The 27,887-nt window shown below is 43.0% G+C and overlaps 2 protein-coding genes across 7 annotated transcripts in view; one reads left to right on the forward strand and one right to left on the reverse strand.

Moving 5' to 3' along the window:
- Ap2b1 (adaptor related protein complex 2 subunit beta 1) overlaps positions 1–23,163 on the reverse strand; it is a 94,387-nt gene extending 71,224 nt beyond the window's left edge. For 2 of the 5 annotated variants that reach the window (XM_090351237.1, XM_090351234.1), the window contains exons 1-4: positions 20,200–20,342; positions 11,469–11,528; positions 6,035–6,140; positions 1,375–1,510 (exon numbers count right to left, since the gene is read on the reverse strand). In XM_090351237.1, the coding sequence (XP_090207363.1) occupies positions 1,375–1,510; positions 6,035–6,140; positions 11,469–11,505 (279 nt within the window). In that variant the 5' untranslated portion in view covers positions 11,506–11,528; positions 20,200–20,342. Of the gene's footprint in view, positions 1–1,374; positions 1,511–6,034; positions 6,141–11,468; positions 11,529–19,359; positions 19,661–20,199; positions 20,343–23,061 lie in introns of those variants that run through there. The other 3 variants (XM_090351236.1, XM_090351235.1, XM_090351238.1) reach the window with 3 other exon arrangements.
- Positions 23,164–23,666: 503 nt separating this feature from the next.
- On the forward strand, positions 23,667–27,125 carry Pex12 (peroxisomal biogenesis factor 12). Of its 2 annotated transcripts, none has more exons than XM_090351242.1 (3): positions 23,667–24,117; positions 24,394–24,947; positions 26,481–27,125. In XM_090351242.1, exons 1-3 carry the CDS (start codon positions 23,992–23,994, stop codon positions 26,881–26,883), a joined length of 1,083 nt encoding a protein of 360 aa, XP_090207368.1. In that variant the 5' UTR covers positions 23,667–23,991; the 3' UTR covers positions 26,884–27,125. The 2 variants fall into 2 exon arrangements, with proteins under 2 accessions (XP_090207368.1, XP_090207369.1); XM_090351243.1 differs by having other exon boundaries at positions 26,484–27,125.
- The last annotated feature ends 762 nt before the right edge of the window (positions 27,126–27,887 follow it).

The following is a 27,887-nucleotide window of genomic DNA, read 5'->3' on the forward strand; positions in this document are numbered from 1 at the left end:
GTGCTGAGGCTCAAGCGGTAGAGCTCTAGCCTTGAGAAAATCCAAGGACAGTGCTCAGGCCCTGAGCTCAAGCCCAGGACTGGCCAAAAAAAAAAAAAAAAAAGATCTTTATTTATTTATTGCCAATCCTAGGGCTTGAATTCAAGGTCTGGGCACTGTCCTCGAGCCCAATTTCTGGGCTGAGTACAAAACATTATTTCATGGTTTCAGTAATGAGAAAAAGGAATACTATTTGAACATTTCTATTAAGTATGTTCAAGTCTAAAGCACAGCATCATAGCACAAATTGAAATTCCAGACACTCAGGAGAATCACAGTTCCAAGGCCACCGCAGGGAAAAGTTAGCAAGATTCATGTCAACCAACAAGTCAGGAATGGTGGCTTACTCCTGTAACTGAAGCTACGGGAAACACTGATAGAAGAATTGAAGTCTGAAGCCGGTTACAGACAAAAAACCAACCAACTGTAACCACAAGACCCTACTGAAAAATAACTAAAAGCTAGGTGGTGGAGCACCTGCCAAGCAGGTACAAGCCCCTGAGTTCAAACCCCAGTACCACAAACAAAGTGTGGGGCAAGCATCTGATTCTGACCTATGTAAAAGAAATATGTTTTTCTAGCAACAACGGGAATAGGGGTCAAAGAAGTATCTGCACAATATAGAAACATATAGAAAGTATATAAATTAATGATAGTGTCCATATGCCAGTAATGTTTAAAAATGCATGATGATTACTTAGAAATACGTTAACTAGTCCCTCTACTTTCATGTTTCAAAGAAAAATCATTAAACAAAAATAATTCCTTGGGCTTTTAAGTCAAAGGCATAATTTTTACAAAGATAAAGGCCCAAGGAACTAATGTTATGCCCAAACTAATGATATGTCAGTCTTGGAAGGCATGAATAGTAAGGTTTCACCTGGCTTTCTTCTACCCATCTGGCAAGAATGCATCCATCACGTCCCACTAACAGAAGGTTCACCCTATGGCTTCAACTTCCCTAGTTGACACAGGCTGGCAAATAGATTGCTTAACAGTGAACACTGCTCCTCACTGCCAGTTCTCCACTAAAGGTCTTCCTTCTAAGTACTAGGATTATAGATATCTATAATCATAGCTGCTCTGAAGGATGAGACTTGGAGAATTGAGGTTCAAAATTAGTCCAGGAAGAAAGATCTATGAACCTCCATCTTCCGTTAACCAGAAAACTGTCACGTGGAGGTGGCTCAAGTGGTACAACACCAGTTTTGAGTAAGAGCATATGGCCCTGCATTCAAGCCTTAGACACACACACACACACACACACACACACACACACACACACACACACACACACACACAGAGGAAAGTGGTCTTAGTCCTTGGATATGTTACCTTCACAAAGCTGTTGACAGCCATGATAGCCATGTCTGGCTGACTCTTGGCATAGTTCATCAAGTAGAGATACACAAGCTTCTTTAGTTCCAGGTTATCAGTCTGCATACAGTTCACTACATCTGGAAAGAGAGAGCTGAAGACAGAAAGAGACAGTGAAAGGGGGCTGGTGCCAGGTGTTAGTTAGAAATGCTGTGTTTTGTTTTGTTTTGTTTTTTGCCAATCTTTGGGCTTGAACTCAAGGCCTGGGCACTGTTCTTGAGCTTTTGTTTGAGGCTAGCATTCTACCACTTGAGCCACAGCATCCCTTCTGGATTTGTTGTTGTTTTGTGAGTGATGGGGCTTTCCAGGCTTGGTGCTGTCCCTGAGCTCTTCAGCTCAAGGTTACCACCCTACCCCTTGAGCAACAGCCCCACTTCCCATTTTCTAGTGGTTAACTGGAGATAAGAGCCTCACAGACTTTAGTACCCAGGCTGGCTTTGAACCTTGAACCTCAGATCTCAGCCCCCTGAGTAGCTAGGATTACAGGCGTGAGCCACCACACCCGGCTTATTACATGAATTTCATCAAGAAATTTCTTGGGCCAGGTGCCAGGCGCTAGGGGTTCATGCCTATAATCCTCACTACTCAAGAGACTGAAATCTAAGGATTGAGGTTCAAAGCCAGCCTGGGCAGGAAAAGTTTATGAAACTCATCTCTAATTAACCATTCAAAATCTGGAAGCAAAGCTTTGGTTCAAAGTGGTCTAACATTAGCCTTGAGACAGCACCTTTGCCCTGAGTCCAAGTGCCCAGATTAGAACAAAAAAGAAAGAAAGATGTTTCAAAATTCTTTCTTCCTAGTTACGAAAGTGCCTATAAAAATATCCTCTGTTGGGCTGGGAGTTTGGCCTAGTGGTAGAGTGCTTGCCTAGCATGCATGAATACCCGGGTTCGATTCCTCAGTACCACATACATAGAAAAAAGCCAGAAGTGAGAAAGTCCAAGGACAGTGCTCAGGCCGAGCTCAAGCCTAGGACTGGCAAAAAAAAAAAAAAAAAAAAAAAAAAAAAAAAAAAAAAGAAACAGTGAGAGAAGAAAGGGGCCGGGAGTTTGGCCTAGTGGTTAAAGTGCTTGCCTAGCATGCATGAAGACCCAGATTCGATTCCTCGGTACCACATACATAGAAAAAAAGCCGGAAGTGGTGCTGAGGCTCAAGTGGTAGAGCTCTAGCCTTGAGAAAATCCAAGGACAGTGCTCAGGCCCTGAGCTCAAGCCCAGGACTGGCAAAAAAAAAAAAAAAATCCTCTGTTTTGCTTCTTGAAAAGGATATACTGTACTACCAGTACAGTACAGTACTACCAGCCCTTGCTTTGTTTCTTGGTCTGCTAACTCCAAATGTTTACTATTTATGAGTACCTTTCCAGAAAAACTTTTACCATTCCCAGATATAGATGGTCACTGATGAGCAATCTGAGAACCAAATGTCCCTTTATAGGCTAACAGATCAAACAATCGGAACAGACATCTACACCCACCTCAGGAGCAGTCACATCCTGTACTACTATTTATTTCTATCCGGGCTTCCTTTTTGGTTATGGGAACAGTTCTCACCTTTTGATCTCAGAATCGTTTCATACTTATAAAAATTAATGAGACCCAGAGGATTTCTGTTCATGTGTATTATATATTTTACCATATTAGGAAGAAAATTTTACTATTTTTATTAATTAATCCACTTAAAATAATAATCAGACTCATTTTGAAACATAAGTGAAAATTTACCACTTAGATTAATGAGATGAGTGTTTTGTATTTTCACACATCTCTTTAGTATCTAGTTTAAACAAAGGCAGCTGGAGTCTACTATATGTACCAATGTTCAGTCTCTTATAGAATGAAGGCTTTGGTCAAAGTAAACAATACAGTTTCATACAATAAGTTAGAAAGAAATATTTTCTTATTTTAAATGTCTATATTTGTAAGTTTGTAGGTTTTTTTTGTTTTGTTTTTTTTTGTGGGTTGTGGGGCTTGAACTCTATCTCGGTGCGGTCCCTGAGCTCTTCAGCTCAAGACTACTGCTCTACCTTTGATCCAAGTCCCACTTCCCATTTTCTAGAGGTTAACTGGAGAGAAGAGTTTCAGGTCCTTTTGTGCCTGGGCTGGCTTTGAACCTTGATCCTCAGATCTCAGCCTCTTGAGTAACTAGGATTACAGGTGTGAGCCACTGCACCTGAGAAGTTTATAATAATTTTATATTTAATAATAGAATAGTATCACCATAATATATACTTCAAAGTAATCTTATGTGGCTGGGTACCAATGGCTCACATCCATAATCCTAGCTACTACGGAGGCTGAGATCTGTGAATCAGGGTTCAAAGCTAGCCCGGAAGGAGGGGGGAATGTCCCCGTGAGAGTTTTATCTCCAATTAACCACTCAAAATCCAGAAGTGAAGCTATGGCTCAAAGTGGTAGCCTTGAGCAAAAAGACCTCAGGGATAGTGCCCAGACCCTGAGTTCAAGCCCTACAACAAAAGAAAATGGAAAAAAACAAAACAAAAACAAAAAAAACCCAAAACTACACATGCGAAGGTTTTTCTTATTTTTAGTACATAAGTAGTCATTTCTTAAAAGTTATAGTGAGGCCAGGAAGTTTGGCCCAGTGGTTAAAGTGCTTGCCTAGCATGCACGAAGACCCGGGTTCGATTCCTTGATACCACATACTTAGAAAAAAACCGGAAGTGGTGCTGAGGCTCAATGGTAGAGCTCTAGCCTTGAGAAGGTCCAAGGACAGTGCTCAGGCCCTGAGCCAAAGCCCAGGACTGGCCAAAAAAAAAAAAAAAAAAAGTTATGAGATTACACTAAAATATACACGTTTATCATGCATTTTGAATAGATCTATTGCTGCTTAATTTTGTCATAATTTACAGATCTTTTACTGCATAGCTGTGTGATATAGGCAGTGGTCCACCGCAAGATGCTGGGTCACTGAGCTACCCAGAGCCACACAATGTTGACACATTTCACTACTTCTTTCATCACCAATCTCAGTAGACGGGTGCTCAAATGTCAAGAACCAAGTTTTACAAAATCCTAAGTTTATATTTACCTTCTAAAATCAGAACAGGTATCATGTGACTAAGCACAGAAATTCCAAGATGAGCTGGGTGCAGCAGCATTTGCCTTCTTGGACTCGGCTGTTGTTCACAAAACCCAGGCCTGAATCTGCCTCAATTGGTCCCTGTAGCATTTCCTCTCTCAGCCTTATTCGTCCTCTCAGGTTACATTTGCCATAGGCCAACACAAAGCTGTCTGTCCATTTCATTATGACACAGCCCTTTTCCCACATCTCAAAAGACCAAAGAGCTCTAATGTTTACTTTAATGCTCAAAGTATATCTGTCAAAATTTCTCCTTTGAAGTACGGGTTCATTTTGATCAAATGTCCCCAAATACCAAAATCTGATTAAACATCATCTATCAATCATTCCTTCACATAAGACAGGTATTTACAATTCAAATAATCACACAGGGCTTTTTTCTTAATCACCATCCTTTACAATACAAATAAGCTCTATGCACATTTCTCATTTCACCATCATAGCATATTAAAAAGAACTGTACTTAAGGTTCAAATTTTTGTGGGTTGGAGAGTACTACTGGGTTTCACTCAAGCTTATACTTGTCAGGCAAATGTTCTACCACTTGAGCCATGTCCCCAACTGTTATTCACTGTTACTTTTCAGATAGAATCTGAAGCTTCTAACTGGGGCCCACCTAAGCTGGCCATCCTACCTTTGCTTCTTACATAGCTAGGATTACAGACATGTGACATGAACCACCTTACATGACCCAAAGTTCAAGTTTTAATAAATGTATAATGTGTTATGAAGGACAGTCCTAAGTAAAACTGTCCTTTTCTCTTGTAAGGACATGGTGGTGAAAAAATACAGCAACTAATGACCAACTCGACTGCTTTGAGTTTACACTGAGACACTGGCAATTTCATGCTCCACTGCTTCATGTCATCAGTGTAAACATCAATATGGGAAAAAAGACAATATGTAAAAATTATAAAAAACCATTTGGGCTTCATGGAAACTGGGAAAGCATTGCAAGAGCCCATAGATGGTCCTTATTTCCAAATGGTTACACTAAGTTATAGAAATGAACAAGAAAATAAGACCAAATAAATTTTGTTAGCACTGATTTTCATCTTTATTTAACAGGTGAATGTGGAGTTATAAAGCTGTGGGCACTGGCATAAGCCAATTAATATGTGAGCTTTTACTTTACAGTATGTTTTTATCATTTAAAACTATCTCATGCAACATATTTGTAACTGCCAGCTCTCAGATTTTATGCTAAATCTGAGTGCAACAAAATCAGTGCTCTACTAAAAGCAAACAAAACACTTAAATCAGAGCATTAATATACAAGCACTATACTACCCAATGATATTCCAGGGAAACAAACTTTATAGGTTTGAGACCTGCTTTGTTGCCCAAGTAGTATCCCAACTCTTGGGTTCGAGGGATCCTCTTGCCTTAGCCTCTTAAACAGCTGAGACCACACGCAGATATCACTATGCCCTACAAGTCTATGACTTTAAAGTACAATGAATAAAGGCCCTAAAAGGGGTATCGTTGAAGTGAGCAATGATGGAATGACGGCTCTTACCTCACATCTTTCCCCACAGTCATAGCAGCAATGACTTTCTTCACAGCCTCCTTTCTCTTTTCTTTCTTTTCATTATTGAGTTCAGCTTTTAATTCAAAGATTTCCCCTACAAAAGATGAGAGGAAGTGGGTGAGCCCCAGCACCACTAGAACAGAATACTAAACTGTGCACTATGCAATAACATCGGGAGAGCAAGGCAGGAACTGAAATAAATTATTAAAAAGTTATGGCACCAGATGATGCTGGCTCATGCCTGTAATCCTACTTACTGAGAGGCTGAGATCTGAGAATCACAATTCAAAAACAGCGTGGGCAGGAAAATCTGTGAGACTCTTATCTTTAATTAACTACCAGAAAACTGGAAGTAGCTCTGTGGCTCAAAGTGGTAGAGGGCTAACCTTAGCAAAAGAGCTCAGAACAGCACCCAGGTCCTGAGTTCAAGCTCTATGTTCAACCAAAAACAAAAAAGTTATGGGTTAGGTAAACTTCACAGCACTAGAAGAGAAACTGATAAGGATACCACCAAAAAGCTTCAAGGACTTTTTAAATTACAGCCTTAATATACAGTGTAGATGTTTAGGACCCATTAAGAGAAGAAAAAAGTAAATCGAACTGTAACAGGGAGAGAATACTGAAGGATATTCTTCCATCAAAATTTTAAGGTACTAAGAACAAAGTAAATGTAGACAGGGAACAGATTTAGAAATCTGTATTTGTCTCATCTTATTTATTTATTTATTTATTTATTTATTTTTGCTGCCAGTCCTGGTGTTGTTTTGCTTAAAGCTGGGCTCTACTACTGGATCCATACCTTCACTTCCAGCTTTTTGGTGGTTAACTGAAGATGAATCTCACAGACATTCCTGACTCAGCGGGATTTGAAATGTAATCCTCAGATCTCAGCCTTCTGATTAGCTAGGACTACAGGCATGAGCCACAGGTGCCCAGCTATCTCTGACCTCCCCCCCTCGCTTTTTTTTGCTAGTCTTGGGGCTTGAACTCAGAGTACTGTCCCTGAGCTTTCACAAGGCTAACATGCTCTACCCACTTGAGCTACAGCATCACTTCCAGCTTTTTCTGTGTATGCAGTACCAAGGAATCAAACACAGGACTTCATGTATGCTAGGTAGGCACTCTACCACTAGGCCACACTCCTGGCCCCCCAGCTATCCCTTGAATCCAGATGTTCCAATCTTAGGTTCATGCTGCCTGAAAAACACATCAAGATAATAATACATATGCTCCACTCAGGATGACATGAATCAGAATGACAAGGAGATCCCTTCCATAAATCATTGCCCTAATCAGTATTTTAATGTTTATGGCCTTAAAAATGTTTTTATTGGGGCTGGGAGTTTGGCCTATAGGGAGTGTTTGCCTAGCATGCATGAAGATCTGGATTAAATTCCTTAGTGCCACATACACAGAAAAAGCTGGAAGTGGTGCTGTGGCTCAAATGGTAGAGCTCTAGCCTTGAGAAAGTCCAAGGACTGTGCTCTGGCCCTAAGTTCAAGCCCTGGGACTGGCTTTATTATTTTTATGTGGTTGTACAAAGGAGTTACCATTTAACAAAGGAGTACGTCTTGATCAATGTCACCCCTTGTGACATTCTCCCCCATCCCTCCCAACCCATCCCGTGGTACAGTCTTTTAGGCCTCAGCCTACTCAATCAATGTAACAAGAATAATTATGAAACTGGGCACTGGTGGCTCACACCAATAACCCTAGCTACTCAGGAGGCTGAGATCTGAGGATCATGGTTCAAAGCCAACCAGGGGCAGAAAAGTCTATGAGACTCTTAGCTCCGATTAACCACAAGAAAACTGGAAGAGAAGCTGCAGCTCTAGCCTTGAGCAAAAGAGCTTAGGGACAGCACCCATAACAGATCAAAATAATAACAATAATGAAGATGATGGTGATGGTGATGATGATAATGATGATGATGCTTCTGCTGCTAAAAGAATAGTACAGAGTAATTTCTTTCTTTTTTTTTTTTGGCCAGTCCTGGGCTTGAGCTCAGGGCCTGAGCACTGTCCTTGGACTTTCTCAAGGCTAGAGCTCTGCACTTGAGCCTCAGCACCACTTCTGGCTTTTTTCTATGTATGTGGTACTGAGGAATCGAACCCAGGTCTCCATGCATGCTAGGCAAGCACTTTAACCACTAGGCCAAACTCCCAGCCCAGAATAGTACAGAGTAATTTCTAAAGGCATAATCTTGAGTTACAATTCAGACCCACTACTGTAAGATGCCAGAGACTTCCTATTTTTTTGAGGCCCACCTGACTTCAGGAGCCAGGAGTTTGGCCTAGTGGTAGAGTGCTTACCTAGCATGCACAAAGACCCAGGTTCAACTCCTTGGTATCACATACACAGAAAAAGCCAGAAATAATATATTGTATATATGCTTATTTGGTTATTTGAAATCGGATAGGGAAGGGGGGAAAACAAGATGAGGGGCGGGGGTGGGGAAACCAAGACATGAAAAAGGGTATCAATGTTTGTGAAGTAATGCACCTTCCATCTGGTGAATATAATGTAACCCTTCTATTAATTACAATAAAAATATACAAAGAAAAAAAAAGAGTATTTTGTTTTCAATAGTCTCAAGTCTTACTACACAATAAAAGGCTGTAAATGTCACACACAAAAAAGCCAAAAATGGTGCTGTGACTTAAGGGGGAGGGGGGGGGAAGGAAAGAACAAAGGAAAGAAAGAAAGAAAGAGAGGGAGAAAGAGAGAGGGAGGGAGGGAGGGAGGAAGGGAAGGAGAAGGGAGGGAGGGAGGGAGGGAGGGAGAGAAAGGGAAGGAAGGGAAAGACTGGTCTCCAGGTTCATTTTACCCAGACCTCATTCACCAGTATGACTGCACACAAAAAAACTCAGCACTAAAAAAGCTTCCTTTATCAATATCCATCCCTAAAAGGCAAGCAAATTGCTATAAAAATCTAGTTCGTTTAATGAACAGCTAGGCCTTGGAAGAGTCATGTACCTATTTAGCAAGTTCTATGCTGTCAAACCAAGCTCTTAGAGCTCCTACCACTGACTTCTGGGAACAATAAAAGACAAACAGCAGGGTTTCAGAAAGTCTGAACTGTGAATAGCAGCAGGAGCTGCAGAATGAAAACAGGATGTAGCTGAAATTATTCCAGTACTGAGCACAAATTTAAGGAATATGTTCCAGTGGCAGTTCTTTCTGGTGGGAGTTGCAGGAAGCAAAAGGAACACGGTCTATTCATCTTTAAAAACATGGTATTTATCTAGCAATGACTTAATCTTTCTTTTTTTTTTAATTGTATTTTATCGTATAGAGGGGTTACAATTACATTTGCCAGGTAGTGGGTACATTACTTTTTTTTTTTTTGTGGGTCATGGAGATTGAACTCAGCGTGGGTGCTGTCACAAGCTCTTCAGCTTAAGGCTACCACCCTACCCCTGAGACCCTTAGCTCAAGACTACCACCCTACCCTGGAGCCAAGCCCAACTTCCCTGTTTTCTAGAGGTTAATTGGTCCTTTTGTGTCTGGGCTAGCTTTTAACCTTGATCCTAAGATCTCAGCCCTGAGTAGCTAGGATTACAGCCTGGCTTACATTACTTCTTGATACCCCTTTCTCATGTTTTTGTCCCCCTTTCCCTCCCTACCTCCACCCCCTTCCAATCATCTTGTTTCCCCTATCCCTTCCCTATTTCAAATAAACAAATAAACATATATACAATATACCAGTTACCAAAGTCAGATATAATAACAACATGAAATAAATCATAAGAGGAAAAAAAAGAAAAGAAATAACTTTATGTAGTACATTAAGAACAAAATCTTTGGCTAGGCATGTTGGCTCACACCTGTAATCCCAGCTACTCAGAAGGCTGAGATCTGAGGATCAAGGTTCAAAGCCAGCCCGGTACTTAAAAAGCTAAAAAGTCCATGAGACTCTTATCCCCAATTAATCACCAGAAAACAAGAAGTGGTGCTGTGGCTCAAAGGGTAGGGCAGTAGCCTTGAGCTTAAGGTTCAGGGACAGTGCCTGGGCCCAGAGTTCAAGCCTCAAGATTGGGGGGGGGGGGGGACAGGGACGGGGACCACAAAATCTTTAAGTCTCAATTTTTTTGCATAAAATTTAAAAAGGTCATTTTCCTGATCAGACTCGCTTTGAACTTGATCCTCGGATCTCAGCCTTCTGAGAAGCCAGGATTAGAAATGTGAGCCACTAGTACCTGGCTGATAGTCTTACTTGTCATGATCACTGATCATGATCCAAAGCTATGATCACTTAATTTATGCTCAAATTATCCATATTTTGATAATGGGGATCACGTCCAGCTCTGGTGCTCCTTGGTATGTCCCATCACTTGAGTACTTATGAGATATTCATGTCCAACCTGTACATTTTCTCAACCATCCCTAGAAGTTATATCTCCAAGAAATTCTGCTTTCCTTTAGTGAAAAACAGTAGTTAGGAACCAAGATTTGTGTAGTAGGAGTCCTCCATTGCTACTGTGACTTGGAGGAAATTTAGATATTTAATCAGATGTACATAGTAGGTGCTCAATATTTACTAGTCAGTGCAATATAGATGTGTAGTGTATAAACTCAGCTAAATATGGAGACAACTGCACCAGTAAATACTACAACAGAACAAGAAAGACAAATTTGAGGCTAGAAAATCTGAAATACAGCCTCTGGAGGAGAAAAGAAAATACACATCTGAGAAGCAAGACAAGTTATTGAAGAACAAGAGGAAAACAACAATAGCAGTCAGTGTCATGCCCAGAATAATCAATAACTACAGGCTTACTGAATATAAAAGCTAAGAGTACAGCAAGCTGAGAATAAATTTCTCTGCCTTTGATGGAAGGTCCAACCAGATCTCTAGAAATTAGATATTTAGGAACAATTTTACAGAAGAGGTTCAAGTTTCCCAAGATGAATCCTTAGTTCTAAGCCTATATGCACATGTAAAAACCAGTATTATGTTTTGATCACATAGATGAAGGTAATAAAAAAGAGCTAGAGGGCCGGGAGTTTGGCCTAGTGGTAGACTGCTTGCCTAGCATGCATGAACACCCAGGTTCAATTCCTTGGTACCACATACATAGAAAAAAAAGCTGGAAGTGGTGCTGAGGCTCAAGTGGTAGAATTCTAGCCTTGAGAAAGTCAAGGACAGTTCTCAGGCCCTGAGCTCAAGCCCAGCACTGGCCAAAAAAAAAAAGGGGGGGGGGCTAGAAATCATTGCTCACGAGTGAAGCACTTGCCCAGCATATGTGAAGTCTTGGGTTAAGTCTCCAGCACTGCAAAACAAACGAAAACTCTATACCGTAATTACTTTTACTCAGAAACACTTATCTGGAGAATTTGTAGCGTATCTGAAATACTCAAACATTCTACTTGGAGCATTTTTTGAAAATGTCAAAAGATGTAATTAAATTCTACTACTTACCCTTTTTATTGGTGGTGAAGTACTTGGAGTCAGTCATGGTTTTGGATCTTTAACGTGCACCTATAGCAAGAGAACAGAATGTCTTTATCCTGGAGCCAGGAGTTTGGCCTAGTGGTAAAGTGCTAACCTAGCATGCAGGAAGACATGGGTTCAATTTGTTGGTACCACATACATAGGAAGAAAAAGCTGCAAATAGTGCTGTGGCTCAAGTGGTAGGGTTCTATCCTTGAGAAAACCCAAGGATAGTGCTCAGGCCCTGAGGTCAAGCCCAGAACTGGCAAAAAAAAAAAAAGAAAAAAAAAAAGAATGGCTTTAACCTGATTGTGTGTGTGTGTGTATCCAGCAAGGCATTTTTTTCCTCAGTTCTAGGGCTTGAAATCAGGACCTGGGCACTGTCACTAAGCTTCTTTTGCTCAAGGTTAGCACTCTACCCCTTGAGCCATAACACAGCTTCTGGTTTTTTCTGTTTATGTGGAACTGAGGAATCAAACACAGGGTTCCATGCATGCCTGGAAAGCACTTTACCACTAAGCCACAGTCACAGCCTCCTGATTTTTAAAACATTGCTTCATCAATGCATTCCAAAACACACACACACACACACACACACACACACACACACACACACTCAGTTAACATTTATATTTAAGAATTTCTTTATTCAAAAATGAGTAGCTTCGGGCCGGGAGTTTAGCCTAGTGGTAGAGTGCTTGCCTAGCATGCATGAAGACCCAGGTTCAATTCCTTGGTAGCACATACACAGAAAAAAGCCAGAAATGGTGCTATGGCTCAAGTGGTAGAGCTCTAGCCTTGAGAAAGTCGAAGAACAGTGCCCAGGCTCTGAGTTCAAGGCCCAGGGCTGGTTAAAAAAAAAAAAGTGAGAAGCTTGCCAGGTGCTGTGACTCACACCTGTAATCCTAGCTACTCAGGAGGCTGAGATCTGAGGATCACAGTTCAAAGCCAGCCCAGGCACTAAAGTATTATCTCCAATTAACCACCAGAAAACCAGAAGTGGCTCAAGGGGTAGGACAGAAGTCTTGAGCTGAAGAGCTGAGGGACAGCTCCCAGGCCCAGAGTTCAAGTCCTATAACCGAGACACACACACACACACAGAGGCAGGGAGTTTGGCCTAGCAGTAGAGTTTGCCTAGCAGGTACAAACACCCTGATTCAATTCCTCTGTACCACATACATAGAAAAGCCAGAAGTGGTGCTATGGCTCAGTGGCAAAGCTATACTAACCTTGAGGAAAAGCCCAAGGACAATGCCCAGGCCCTGAGTTCAAGCCCCAGATCTGGAAAAAAAAATAAGTAGCTTCCTCCTACCATCAGCACTGGTGATTCAAGATACATGAAAAACAGAAAAACTTCCTGCCTTCAGGAGCAAAATCTAAAGACCAAATCATGTGTAATACTAATTCCATGTAGTATCATGGATTTGTGGGGGTTCCCCCCCCCCCAGCCCCAGGGGAAGGGTAACGAAGTCAGTCCTGGATCTTGAACTTAGGGTCTGAGTGCTAACCCTGGGCTATTTTGCTCAAGCCTAGAGCTCTACCACTTTGAGTCACAGGCCCACTTCCAGTTTTTCTGGTGGTTAACTGGAGATAAAAGTCTCATGGACTTCCCAGACTAGCTTTAAACCACAATCCTTAAATCTCAGCCTCCATAGTAGTAAGGATTACAGTCATGAGTCACCAGCGCATTGGCTGGCTTTGTGATTTTTATCTACTATTATCTCTCCAAGGGCAAAAGTTACAATTCTTTGTAAAACATTTTCAACTATTCCATTTAACATTGGAAAAAGTTGGTTTGGAAGATCTCTTCCAAACTGTACTCCCAGTCTGAGTCCAATCTATAGCAAGACTCCATGTCAAAGAAAGGGCATGAGGGGAGGGAAATTTATAATTAGATATAGATCTCAACCCTAATTTTTCTGCCTCAATTCCCAGGTGAATTTACTCTGTGGATTTATGTCTCTACTACTTACATAAACAAAACAAAGATCAAATGGGCAGGTTACATTCCTTCCAAAATCATAAGATGATATTTTGGACTTTGTCCAAAGTATTTAACCCTTTAAATACATTCAACTTTCACTAAATACATTCAGCTTTCACTGCATTAAAAAACAACAACAAAAAAAATGTGTCTTAATTGCCACCATCATTAATAATGCTTTTTTTTGTGCATCAGCTCAAGGCTACTGCGTGTGCCTGGGCCTGAGCCACTGGCACCAGGCAATGCTTTTTTCTTTTCTTTTAAATCAATTTTTAAGCCAGGCTCTTGCCTATAATCCTAGCTACTCAGGAGGATGAGATCTGAGGATCAACGTTCAAAGCCAGCCCAGGCACAAAAGACCTTGAGAGGCTGGGAGTTTGGCCAAGTGGTTAAAGTGCTTGCCTAGCATGCATGAAGAGCCGGGTTCGATTCCTTGGTACCACACACATACAAAAAAAAAAAAGCCGCAAGTGGTGCTGAGGCTCAAGTGGTAGAGCTCTAGCCTTGAGAAAGTCCAAGGACAGCGCTCAGGCCTTGAGCTCAAGCCCAGGACTGGCAAAAAAAAAAAAAAAAAAGACCTTGAGACTCAACTCCAATTAATCACTAGAAAACCGGAAGTGAGGCTGTGGTTCCAGGGGTAGGGCAGTAGCTTTGAGCTGAAGAGCTCAGGGACAGCACCCAGACCCAGAGTTCAAGCCCCATGATCCACCAAAATAAATAAATAAATAAATAAAAATAACATCAATTTTCAGGTGAGCTGTCTGACACTTGTTACTATTAGGTCAATATAACTTAAACAATCATCTAATGGCAAATTCAGCTGGCACTGGTGGCTCATGTTTATACACCTACCTATGTAGGAAGATGAGACCTATATGCAGTCAGCTTGGGCAGACAAATCTGAGACTCTTATCTACAATTAAGCAGTCAAAAAAATAAAAGAAAAAGGCAGAAAGTGGAAGTGTGACATAAGTAGTAGAGCTCCAGCCACATGTTAAGCAAGAACATGAGGCCCTGAGTTCAAACAAACAAAGAAACCCAAAAATGTGTATACAGGAAGTGGTGCTGTGTTTTAAGTGGTAGAGCATTAGCCTTCAGCTGAAGAGCTCAGGGACAGCACCTAGGCTGAGTTCAAGTCCCATAATCAACAATAAAAAAAGTGTATGCAAACTCAAATAACACATTTGAAAATAAAATAATAAATATGGATCTGAGAGTAAGAAGACCTCCAACCAGTAAAAACAAATTGTAATTGAGAAAGGAAAAAAGAGCCAAACAAACCTAAAATATAAAATGAGTCTGGTTTAAAAGGACCTTTATACTGTGCTTCTTGTAAAATCTAATGGAAAGAAGATTAATCTGCTATCTTTTCAACCAGCCATTTATTATTTATGTCCTGGATCCTAATAGATTTGGGGGCTGGTGGAAGGTCATGGGCTTGTACTTGGGGCCTGGGCACTATCTCTGAGCCTTTTCACCCAAAGCTAGCACTCTACCACCTTGAGCCACAGAGCCACTTCTGGTTGTCTGGTGATTAACTGGAGATAAGACTAACTTTATTGCTCAGGATGACTTTGAACCACAATCTTCAGATCTCAGCCTCCTGAGCTGCTAGGATTACAGACATGATTACAGGCTAATACAGTTCTTTAAGTTGTACCAGAATCTCTCTAAGTGCTTCACAGCCAATGCCTAAAAATCATTATGAAATACAGAAATTTATGTCAGCCAGGTGCAGTGGCTCATGTCTCTAATCCTAGTTACTCAGGAGGCTGAGATCTGAGGATCAAGATTCAAAGGCAGCCTGAGCACTAAAGTGCCTGAGACTCTTATCTCCAATAAACCACTAGAAAACCAAAAGTATAACTGTGGTTCAAGGGGTGGGATGGTAGTCTTGAGCTGAAGAGCTCAGGGACAGCGCCCAGGCCCTGATTTCTAAGCCCCACGACCAGAAAAAAAGAAAAAAGAAAAAGAAATTTGTCCTGGTATTTGTCATAATTAAAGTAAGAGACTAGCATTATATAATATTTTCATAATGCCTTTGAAGCAAAAATTCAGAGTACTATAATCATTTAATCCATTCACATGGAAAACTAAATATGGAGTAAACTCATGGAGTTCTTCATATATAAAAGAATTGGAATAAGTCTGAAATCATCAAGGAAATTATATACACGAGTTGAAAACTCAATATACAGGAATGATTACTAGAGCCTGACAAGGGGAGTATACTGTAGAAATCCATTCTGGTTTGTCTAGGATGCCATTATGCCATTTTAAATCCACCAAGATCATCAAAACTTTTAAAACTTGCTTAGGATTTAAAAACAGCAATTTCCTGGAAAAATTCACCAAAAAAAGTGCACAGAATTATTCTGTTCTCTAGAGTTCTCAAACATATATCTACATTAAATTCTTAATAGGAATTTTTATTACACTCCCTTAAATAATAAAATAACCTAGTTCTTAAGTCATGACTTTATTAGTGGTCACCCGATTCAATATCTCTCCTAACAAATTTCAATGTTAAAGCATATATTTGTCTTGTTTATTATGAGAATTTTATCTTTGAGAATAATGTACCCAACTCCAATATATTAGGGAGGAAAGGAGGATCAAGTATCTTTAGAAATCAAAAATACAGATCCTAAACCAAGACCCTCTGCTCTAAAGAAAACAGACCCAGAGGCCTAGTGGTAGAGTGCTTGCCTAGCATGCATGAAGACCCGGGTTCCAGTCCTAGGTGCCACATACATAGAAAAGGCTGGAAATGGTGCTGGGGCTCAAGTGGTAGAACGCTAGCCTTGAGAAAGCCCAAGGACAGTGCTCAGGCCCGGAGTTCAGTCCCCAGGACTGGGAAAAAAAAAACAAAAAACGAAAAGAAAACCAATCCAGGGGCCGGGAGTTTGGCCTAGTGGTTAAAGTGTTTGCCTAGCATGCATAAAGACCAGGGTTCGATTCCTTGGTACCACATACATAGAAAAAAGCCGGAAGTGGTGCTGAGGCTCAAGTGGTAGAGCTCTAGCCTTGAGAAAGTCCAAGGACAGTTCTCAGGCCCTGAGCTCAAGCACAGGACTGGCAAAAAAAAAAAAAAGAAAACCGATCCAGCTACTGAGCATGCTTAAGCAGGAAGATTTTAATTTCAAGGTCAGCCTGGGCTTAACAAATTAAAATAATTTCAAAATAAAAATGAAGAACTGGGGATGCAGCACAGTGACACCAGCTCAGTCCTGGTTTATGAGATGGCCTGGGTTCAATCCTCCCGTCTCATAATTTGATTAGTTTTGCTTTAAGATAGCCGAAGAGATAAAGGGACAGCAGGCAAAGGGTGTAGTTCAGTGGTAAGAGAACTTACACAGGAGGTTAAAGACCTTGGTAGTTTGATCCCCAGGATCTGCCCTCTTACCAAAAAAAAAAAAGAGGACAATATAACTGATAGCTAACACCATACAATTAATTCTATGTTATTGTATAATATGCATTTATATATTATATATTACACAAATATAATATGTAAAATATAAATATATTATATATAAATACATGTTATAAAATTAATTATAATTCATTATAAAGAAATATTCCCTATCTATATTGTCAGAGAAATATTATAACGACTTAGTCTCTGCCTTGAAACAGAAGATTCAATGCTCAGCCTCATGTCTGTAATTTTTGTTACTCAGGAGGTGAGATCTGAGGACCAGGGTTCAAAGCCAGCCTAGGCAGGAAAGTCCATGAGATTCTCATCTCCAATTAACACCAAAGAAGTGGAGGTATGGCTCAAGTAGTAGAACTCCAGCTTGTGAGTGAAAAATCCAAGAGGCCCTGAGTTCAAGCCCCAGTACAGAACAAAAAAAAAAAAAAAATTAAGACTTTCAGAGAAAGATGAAAACAGTCTAAATAAAAACAAGAGAAGATGGTTACAAACTGTGAATGTCCTAAAGGCCACTGAATGTTCATCTTAAAACGGTTGTATAAAAACTTCATCTCAAAAAATCTCACATACATATTTTAAAAATAATGTACACCAAGGCGGGGAGTTTGGCCTAGTGGTTAAAGTGCTTGCCTAGCATGCATGAAGTCCCGGGTTCGATTCCTCAGTACCACATACATAGAAAAAAGCTGGAAGTGGTGCTGAGGCTCAAGTGGTAGAGCTCTAGCCTTGAGAAAGTCCAAGGACAGTGCTCAGGCCCTAAGCTCAAGCCCAGGACTGGCAAAAAAAAAAAAAAAAAAAGTACACCCTCACTTGCCAGACATGAGCATAGCCAGAATCTCCAAATATAGGAAAGTGAAAACTGACACCTTAACTAGAAAGGACAGAAAACATAGCCAGGATGAAGCTGAAGAAAAAATAATTCTCTGGGCTGGGCACGCTGGCTCATGCCTGTAATCCTAACTACTCAGGAGGCTGAGATCTGAGAATCAAGATCCAAAGCCAGCCTGAGTACGAAAGTCCGTGAGACTCAACTCCAATTAACCACTAGAAAACCTGGAAGTGGCACTGAGACTCAAGGGGTAGGGGGGTAGCCTTAAGCTGAAAAGCTCAGATACAATGCCCAGGCCCAGAGTTCAAATCCTATGACTGACCAAAAAAAAGAAGAAAGAAAAGAAAAAGTAATTCTCTGGGAAAAATTATTCTTGTAGTACCTGCCTAGGTACTACAAAAGTTCCTGAACCTTAGGAGAACCTGAGTTCAAATCTCCAATACCATCAATCTAAAACATTAATAATTTACTGAAGTGCCTTAAGAATAGAAGTTCTTCTGAGAGAGAAGGGAAGTAATGTTCCTCAGAAGAACAGAAAAAAAACCATAGAAGAATTTGAACTCTACTACCTTTCTATCTGATCAAACCCAAACTAGAGAAGTCACACACTGGTGGTCCCTGGTATGTACTAGGGACATTGTGAAACAATAAAGCTGCCCAAGTCAAAGCACATAATCACTCTGCTTGTCCTAGCCCAAAGTGTGACGTCACTATATTTCACAGAAGGGCGCCCACCACAGGATTATATCCAGATTTAACATAACCTAGTTTCTGCCAAATATAGGTTGTGGAAGTCCCTCCTCTCCTTCAATTCCCATTCTTCCAGTTCCCCAATGAGAAATAAGATTAACAGTTTAGTAGCATAAATTCAGAGAAAAAAATGTACTAATGTCTTAATTTCAAGTGACTCTGGGAAATGGTCCATTTTTGCATATAAACTCATCTTTACACAGTTCAGTGGTCATATGAAGAAACTGACCAATGTCAGGTAAATAGTAAAGCAACCTTTTATTACAAGTCTTGGAGGTGATTGCTCATTTTCATTCAAATGGTCAATTACAAAAAAAAACAATAGAATCTTGGAAGTATTATTCAGCTCATCTGAAATCATGAAACATTTTAGCGATAAAATCTGGCACTTATTTAAATGGCTATAATTAAATTGTTAACACGGTGTTAGGAAGAAATAAGAACAGCTTTACATCCAACTGTTAATGAAATACCAAGACACCCCGCCTGAGAAGACTCGTGTTGTCTACATACTCCTTGTTTTTTTTTTTTGGGGGGGGGGGCAGTCCTGGGCTTGAGCTCAGGACCTGAGCACTGTCCTTGGATTTTCTCAAGGCTAGAGCTCTACCACTTGAGCCTCAGCGCCACTTCTGCCTTTTTTTTTCCCTACGTATGTGGCGCCGAGGAGTGGAACCCTGGTCTTCAGGCATGCTACAAAAGCACTCTGCCACTAGAACGAACCCACGGCCTAAACGTGATTTTTTTTCTTTTTTTTAAGGAACGCGCCAGCCTCGCCTCCGAGCAGCTGGATTCATCCCCACGTTACCACCCGCCTTCCAGGGAGGCGGCTCCTGCCGCTCCGGGAGCTGTGGCCGTTAGGACACCTGCGAATGGCTCTCACCTTGCCATCCGCTTAGTCATCCCTGGAAAGTGTTACTTGGTGTCTGGCACCGCTGCTTTCTATGACTCCGAAAGCGCACCCCGAGGCTAGGCAGCACGACCGCACAGGGAGGGCCTTGATAACGTCAATTGTGCCTCGCTGACGCCGCCTTCGCTCCCAGTCACCCGGCCTTTCTGAGGTAACCGCCGGGGCTGCCCTCTTTCCACCACCGCCGCCACGGCGGGCCGGCCCTCTCTGGACGTCCCGAGCTCCACGCGGAGCCAGGCCTCATCTCCCACCGCCTCGCGGGGAAGAAGCCGCGCCAGGGTTTGGGAATAACGGGAAAGCCTCGTTTCTCCGCTTCCCGGGGAATCCGCAGCCTTGTTTCCCTAACGACGCGGTTCCGGCGAGACCAAGGCCCGGGGGTGGGGCGGAGGGGGAGCCGGCGGCGGAGCCAGCCTTCCTTCCCTCACCTCGGGTGCACGACGGGGGCCCCTCCTGGCCCGGCTCGAGGCGTCGGGAGGACCAAGGGCCGGGTCCCCCCTGCCTCCCGCTCACTGGAGCCCCTGACCCCGAGCCTCCACCCCGGCTCTCCCGCCACACCCCGGGCCTCCGCCCCGCGGCCCGCAGCCCCGGCTCGGGGGTCCCCCGACCTCCGCCAGCCCCCCGCCCGGCTCCCCACCCGGCGGCCGGCCACGGGCAGAGCCCCCCTCACAACGGTCACCCCGACGGCGCCCGCAGCCTCAACCGCCCCGTCCCGGGATGCTCCCCCGCCCGGCCGGCGTCTGGGCCGGGGCTCCCCTTCCTTCCCCATCCACTAAGAAGCACACCCCCCAAAGCAGCCAGCGGCTCAGAACTCACCAGAGGCGAGGCGGGGGTGGCGGCAGCAGTCAGAGAGCACAGCCAGGGAGCGGTTGTAATGGTTTCCTGCCCGTCACGACTCTTTCTTTAGGTCTACGCTGCGCAAAACCCAATTTGCCAGGGACAAAGATGGAGGGCCGGAAACCGCGGCGTCAGAGAGCCTCGCCGCGCCACGTCATCGAGGTGCGCGGGGAGCCGGGCGGTTGCCGTGGAGACGCGGGCCCCGCTTCCCAGGATCCGGGCCCCCGCGCGAGCCGAGCCGGGCTCCTCTCGGGGCTCTCTAGGGAACGAGTCTCTGCACGGGGCTCCTCGCAAGGACGTGTTTTCTTTGGTAGTTTCTTTTTCCAAAACTTAAACGCACGGAGGGTGCAGTATTCTGACCCTGGCAGGCTCAGGTTCCTCAGTGACGACACAGCCCAGCCCCCCACTCCCCCCACACACGCAGAGTGAGGAGGGAAGAGGAGCTGAGAAACGGGTGTGACGAGGAAAGTGAATCCCTCCACAGCATCCTTGAAATCTAAACGTTACGAAATAAAATCCCCGCAAACGAATTCCTAGATTCCAGGATCTGAAACTGGACAAGGGGTGGGGAAGGGAAGTGAAACTGCCTCCACCATCTGAAGGTGTGAGCGAGGCTACACAGCCAGGGATGGATTTCCCCATCAACTCTGTGAGAATAGAAAAGCTAACGTGTGAAATCATTCTCAGGGAGTAATGACATGTTAAACTTTCCTATGCCATTAATATGTATATTCTGGTATCCCTTTACAAACAGTTGCCTCTTTTTTTTTTTTTTTTTTTTTTTTGCCAGTCCTGGGGCTTGAGCTCAGGGCCTGTGTGATGTCCCTGAGCTTCTGTTTGCTCAAAGCTACCACTCTACCACCCACAGCTCCATTTCTAGCCTTTTCTGTTTATGGAGTAATGAGGAATCGAAACCAGGGCTTCATGCAGGGCTTCATGCATGCTAGGCAGGCACCTACCACTAAGCCACATCCCAGCCCAAACAGTTGTCTTTCAATCATATTTTCCAAATTTTCTGTAAAGAATTTATATATGTGTATATTAAAAATTACATTTTATTTATCAAATATACCATCAATTCAAAACCTTTTCAACTTTGTCTTGTGGATATTGTGTGTGTGTGTGTGTGTGTGTGTGTGTGTGTGTGTGTGTGCTGGGTATTCATTTATAAGACACTCTTGATATAGGTAGCCTAGGCTGGATTTGAACTCTCAATCATCCTGCCTTAGTTTCTCAAGTGCTCAGCTTCCTCCTCTTTTAATTTTTAAATTTTTTAATATTTTATTTAATCCTATATATCCAAAGTACTGACATTTAAAACAATTATAAAGATATTATTGGGCCGGATTTAGTGGCCCATGCCTGTAATCCTAGCTATTTAGGAAGCTGAGATCTGAGGATTGCAGTTCAAAGCCAGCCTGGGCACTAAAGACCTCAAGACTCTTATTTCCAATTAATCTCTAGCAAATGGGGAGTCGGGCTGTGGCTCAAGGGGTAGGGAGGTAGACCCAGAGTTCAAGCCCCATGACTCATCAAAAATAAAATAAAAAATAAAAAATTGGGTCAAGAGCATGGCCTAGTGGCAAGAGTGTTTGCCTACCATGTACAAAGCCCTGGGTTCAATGCCTCAGTACCACATATACAGAAAAAAGATGGAAGTGGTGCTGGGATTCAAGTGGTATAATGCTAGCTTTGAGAATGCCCGAGGACAGCTCTCAGGCCCTGAGTTTAAGCCCCAGGACTGGAAAAAAGAAAATTATTAAAATTTTGTAGTGTTGTACTAAGTACTTTAAATCAATGTATATTTTTATACTTACAGCACATTCCAATTCCAACTAGTCACATTTTAAATGTTCAGTGACCACAAGTGGCTGCCTATTTTTAAATTATATATATATATATATATATCACTATTTGAAATATTATTGAAGAGATGAAAACCACTATATGCCTTCTAATGTAAGGCTGACACCTTATATTGTACCCCCAATATGAATGTAATCAAGCCTCTAAGTTCCATTATCAAGTTACAGAAGCTATAGGAGAAAAGAAGCACATTGCTGCATGACCTGTTGAAGATGCAATCAGAACAGTGATTGTACATAGAGATTCCCTTCTTGAATAGTTGCTTGTTAAACACATCATTTGAAATATAATGTAAAAATCAATGTTAATAAATTCTTTAAAAAAAAGATGCAATCAGAAAAATTCAAATCTTGGGAAACTTTTAGTAGATAAGCAAAAAGACAATTATTGCTCATATTACAGTTTAAGTCAGGCCTCGAGCTTGCTGTTCTTGTTTAGCACGCAGACTGATTGAAATTGTGTCAGACATGGGTTCTGGAGCATGAACTCAGGGCCTGGGCACTGAGCTGTTTGGCTCAAGGCTCTTGTTCTTCCACTTGAGTCACAGCTCTACTTCTAACTCCTGGCTGGTAAATTAGTCTCACATACTTTCCTGCCTGGGCTGGCTTTGAACTGTGATACTCAGATGGCAGCCTCCGGAATAGGTAGGATTTCAGGGGTGAGCCACAGGCGGCCTGCACCCAGAAGATGTAAACGTGTGAAGGCTGCCAACCAGTAGCTCCCACCTTTAATCCTAACCACACGGAGGCTGGGACCCAAGCAGGGATGTTGGGAGCCGGCCAAGGCAAACAAATGGCAGATTCCTACCATACACCAGCACAAAGGTGAGTGAACAGTGTTGGAGCGCTGGCTGTGAAGCCCCTCACACACACACGGGGGGTGAAGCTATACATCTTAACACTTGAAAGATTGTCAGTGAATGGCAACCTTCAGCCTTGTCTAATGTATTATCCTTTTTTCAATGTCTGCTGGTACCGAGGCTGGGCAATCCAGGACCTGGTGCCGCGCTTTCCTGGTCACCGCTGGCCGGCGGGGAGATCGGAGGATCCGCAGCTGGAAGCGGAGCTGGGGTTCCAAACCCCAGGGCCGACGCCACGACAGAACAAGTCACCCCGCTTCCTCGGGAGGTTGTCACGACTCTGTCTAATCACCGGTGGGGCGACAGCTGACGCTTCCGTCACTTTAAACCGCGGCTGGACGGGAGGCGCAACCTCCCCTCCTCCCCCTCCCCCGGCCCGGAGCCACGCCCAGCCGCCCGCCCTCCACCGCTGCCGCTGAGTCACCGCGCGCGCGGGGCGGAAGCGGAAGTCCCTCGGCTGACCATAGAGTTTTCCACTTCCGGTTTCAAGGCCTCCGCGGCGGGCTAGAGAGCCTCTCTTCCGCCAGCCGTCCTCCGGGATCCCCCGCGGCTTCTACTTCCGGTCGGGGCTTCTACTTCCGGCCGAGGCTTCTGTCATAAAGCCGAGCTCTCCCTTCAAGCGTGGCGTCTCGGCTTCTTCTCCCCCCACCCCGCCCCACGCTCGCCCGGGGTCACCGAGCCAGGACTGGCGCGGACGGGGGCACTGGCACCCCAACGTGCTCCCCACCCTCCACGACTCGAGGGTCGCTGGTTCGTAGCTCCAGGCCTGCGGGAGGAGAGGACCCGCCCGACGCCCCTCGAGGCGCGCTGTGCCCCGCCAGCTCCAGCCCTTGTCGAGCCCCCTCGCCCTCGCGGAGCTGACTTTCTCCTCCGCTGTCTCCTGTAGACCTGGCTCCCCAGTCGATTTTCACTTGAGAGTTTGGAGTTCGAGGGGTCATGCAGAAAGATTAAGATTCAGCACCCGTTTGATGCAGGGAAAAAAAAAAGTCAAGATTCATGGTCGCTAGAGAGTTGGTGGGAAAGGTGAAATCGATACGCGGGAGACGATGGCTGAGCACGGGGCTCACGTTACCACTGCTTCCGTGGCGGCTGATCAGCCGTCCATCTTTGAGGTGGTAGCCCAGGACAGTCTAATGACAGCAGTGAGACCTGCTCTACAGCATGTGGTCAAGGTAAGGTATAAATTCCCTGAGAGATTCCAGGAAGGACTGGGTGAAAACCGAACCAATAATTTACGTGGTAGTCCAGGACTGGCATAACTCTTTGCATACACTTCTTATCCTATGGCTGTGTAGAGCCCTGTACTGAATGCCTAGCTCCCCTTCAGGGAGGTCAGGATAGATTTCCCAAAGTACATTAAATTGCAAGAGAAAAAGGAAATGCAAATTGAAGTTACAGTAGCTCTGTAATAGAATGAACTTCTGTTGATTTTCATGTGGTTTCTTTAGGTTTTGGCAGAATCAAACCCTGCACACTATGGCTTCTTTTGGAGGTGGTTTGATGAAATCTTTACTCTGCTGGATCTTCTGCTCCAGCACCATTATCTGTCTAAAACCAGTGCCTCTTTTTCTGAAAATTTTTATGGCTTAAAACGGATCGTAATGGGAGACTCTCACAAGTCTCAGAGATTAGCCAATGCTGGTCTCCCCAAGAAGCAGCTTTGGAAGTCAGTTATGTTCTTGGTTCTTCTTCCCTATCTCAAAGTGAAGCTGGAGAAGCTGGTGTCTAACCTGAGAGAAGAGGATGAATATTCTATTCATCCCCCCTCTTCCCACTGGAAACGATTCTACAGAGCCTTCCTGGCAGCCTACCCATTTGTTAACATGGCCTGGGAAGGCTGGTTTCTTGTACAGCAACTTAGCTACATCCTGGGAAAATCTCAACATCACTCTCCTCTGCTGAGACTGGCTGGAGTTCGGCTAGGCCGACTGACAGTTGAGGACATACGAGCCATGGAGTACAGATTGGTTGAGGCCCGAATGATGCAGCAACTAGCCAGGAGGTAAGGCCTAATGTCTTCAAAAAAGAAAAAAGTTTTCATTAATGAATTCTAAAATCTTGCCCTAATCTTAGGAAGTTGTCCTGCCTCAGTCTACCCTGAATTATTTAATAAAACTGTAAGAGTTCTTTGTGTTCATAAAGCAAAAGACCACTATCAGTGACCTCCCTCATATAATGCACACTTTAATGAACACTTGCTATGTGCTAGGTAGGCCCTGTGCTTGATGTTTGCTTTATGTTCATTATTTCAAGTTTTGTCACAACTCAATGGAGTAAATGTAGTACTTCTAACAGCTGAGAAAAACAAAGTTCCTTAGCCAAAGTTCCACAGAAAGCTGACATTTAAGGCAGGTTAATACAGTTCTAAATGAAACTTAGCACCAAGCACTTAGATGAAAATGTTAAAATGTAACCCCTTTGTACAACCATCTGAGATTCAGGGAAAAACAAAAAACAAAGCTGAGAGCTAGATATGATGGCATATACTTGTCATCTCAGCACAGAAAGATCACCACAGGTTTGAGGCCAACCAGGCTAGATAGTGAGGTCCTCGACACCTAAAATGCTGAGTCAGAAGTGGAAACCATTGGGCCGGGAGTTTGGCCTAGTGGTTAAAGTGCTTGCCTAGCATGCATGAAGACCCGGGTTCGATTCCTCGGTACCACATACATAGAAGGTGCTGAGGCTCAAGTGGTAGAGCTCTAGCCTTGAGAAAGTCCAAGGACAGTGCTCAGGCCCTGAGCTCAAGCCCAGGACTGGCAAAAAAAAAAAAAAAAAAAAGTGCAAACCATTAAGCATTCCCACCTTGAGTTAAACGTTCTGGTTGCAGGCTGCCTGTGGCTCATGCCTGTAATCCTAGCTGCTCAGGAGGCTGAGATCTGAGGATTGCAGCTCCAAGCCAGCCTAGGTAGGAAAGTTCCTAAGACTTAGCTAACCATCAAAAAGCTAGACGTAAAGCTGTGGCTCCTGTGGCAGAGTGCTATTATTGAGCCAAAAAGCTCAGGGACAGTGCTAGGCCCTGAGCTCAAGCACTAGTACTGGCACATAAAACAGGGAATCACCCATTCTTGAATACTTTACTTGGGTAAACTTGATTTTGAAATATGTAAAAAAAAAAAAAAAATCAGTGTTAATAAAATCTTTTCTTTTTTTTTCTACTTGTGGGGCTTGAACTCAGGGCCTGAGCACTGTCCTTAGACTTTTATCAAGGCTAGAGCTCTACCATTTGAGCCACAGCACCACTTCCAGCTTTTTTCTATGTATATGGTGCCGAGGAATCAAACCCGGGTCTTTGTGCATGCTAGGCAAGCACTCTACCACCAGGCCAAACTCCCAGCCCCTAAAATATTTTTATAATAATAATAATAATAAAAGGGAACCATTTAGAATAGATTCTTAAGGAAACAATCTCAATATAGCAGCTCATCAGTCCCCAACTTAGTGATCGTGATGAAGTGTGAAACTGCATTTATTAATTATTGTGTGATTGTATCCAAGTAAAATTTGACTTTGACCCCTTGTTTTCCCCTCCCAGCAGTGTCAGTGAGAAAATAAAGTTGGCTCTGAAGAAAGCTGTGGGAGGTGTTGCCTTCTCCCTCTCCACTGGGCTTTCTGTGGGTGTGTTCTTCCTGCAGTTTCTTGACTGGTGGTACTCTTCAGAAAATCAAGAAACCATCAAATCATTGACTGCCCTGCCTACCCCACCACCACCTGTACACCTCGACTATAATTCTGATTCCCCACTGTTACCCAAAATGAAGACTGTGTGCCCACTGTGTCGTAAAACCCGGGTGAATGATACTGTTCTTGCCACCTCTGGCTATGTGTTTTGTTATCGCTGTGTGTATAACTATGTGAGGAGTCACCAAGCTTGTCCCATCACAGGCTATCCAACAGAAGTACAGCATCTAATTAAGCTGTACTCCCCTGAGAACTGAATGGATTAGCAAATTATTTCACAGCTCAACTATTGCACTATAAAGCCACAGGGCTGTTTTTCACCATGGTACACAGCATTGATACCCAGTTCAAAATTAAATTAATTTTAAACAACTACATGGATTCCTCTCAAAGGATATGCCTTTTTGGTTTTAACCTTTTGGCCTGCCCCTAGACCCCAACTTACAGTGAACCTGGTTAAAGTTGAGACTCAAGGTTGAAGATGTGCAGGCCATCTACAGGAACAAGAGCTACAGAAGCTCTCCAGAAAACCTCAGCGTGGCTAGGGGAAGCAGGCCTTCTCTTTAGGAAATATCTCTGCCTATGAGGTAGACGTTTTGTCACTTCCCAAACAATATGAAACATGGACATGCTCTTTATAAAAATACTAAGAAACATTTTAGGAGAAAATGATATACTCTGACCCAGTTGTAAATGATGTCTACTACAGTTTATTAACATTTGAAGATTCCTTTAGGAGGTTAAATGTTTACATAAGCAGTACTTTAAAATTTTCAATGTGAAAGCAAAGCTAACAATGAGAAGATGAAGTCAAATATTTGCTTAATGAACCCTTAATGAGACCTTTTAATAAACTCTTTCTGCTGTGCCATTAAAGAGTTTGCTCAACTCACAGCAACTATCCTGATTATTTCTGAAGTTCCTTGGAAACATTTAAGTTGTTTAAATAAATGTTTCTAACAACTGTTTTCTGCTGTCATTATGTGAAAACCTACTAAGGTATTTAAATTTTTTATTCAGATCACCTCTGACTTTTTGAGATATTTTTATATTAAAGATTATTTTAAAATAAATGTAGGGTGAAGGGAGGGAAAGGGGGACAAAAACATGAGAAGTATCCATGTTCAAGAAATGATATACGCATTACCTGATGAATGTAACTGTAACCCCTCAATATATTGCACCAACAATAAAATAAATGTAACCTTTAGAACCAAAATACTCTTGCTTTAAGAGCAAGAATATAACTTTCTGTGAAATA

The sequence above is a fragment of the Megascapheus bottae genome, chromosome 17, assembly GCF_031878675.1.
Source record: "Megascapheus bottae isolate mThoBot1 chromosome 17, mThoBot2.hap1, whole genome shotgun sequence".
Classification (NCBI taxonomy): domain Eukaryota; kingdom Metazoa; phylum Chordata; class Mammalia; order Rodentia; family Geomyidae; genus Megascapheus; species Megascapheus bottae.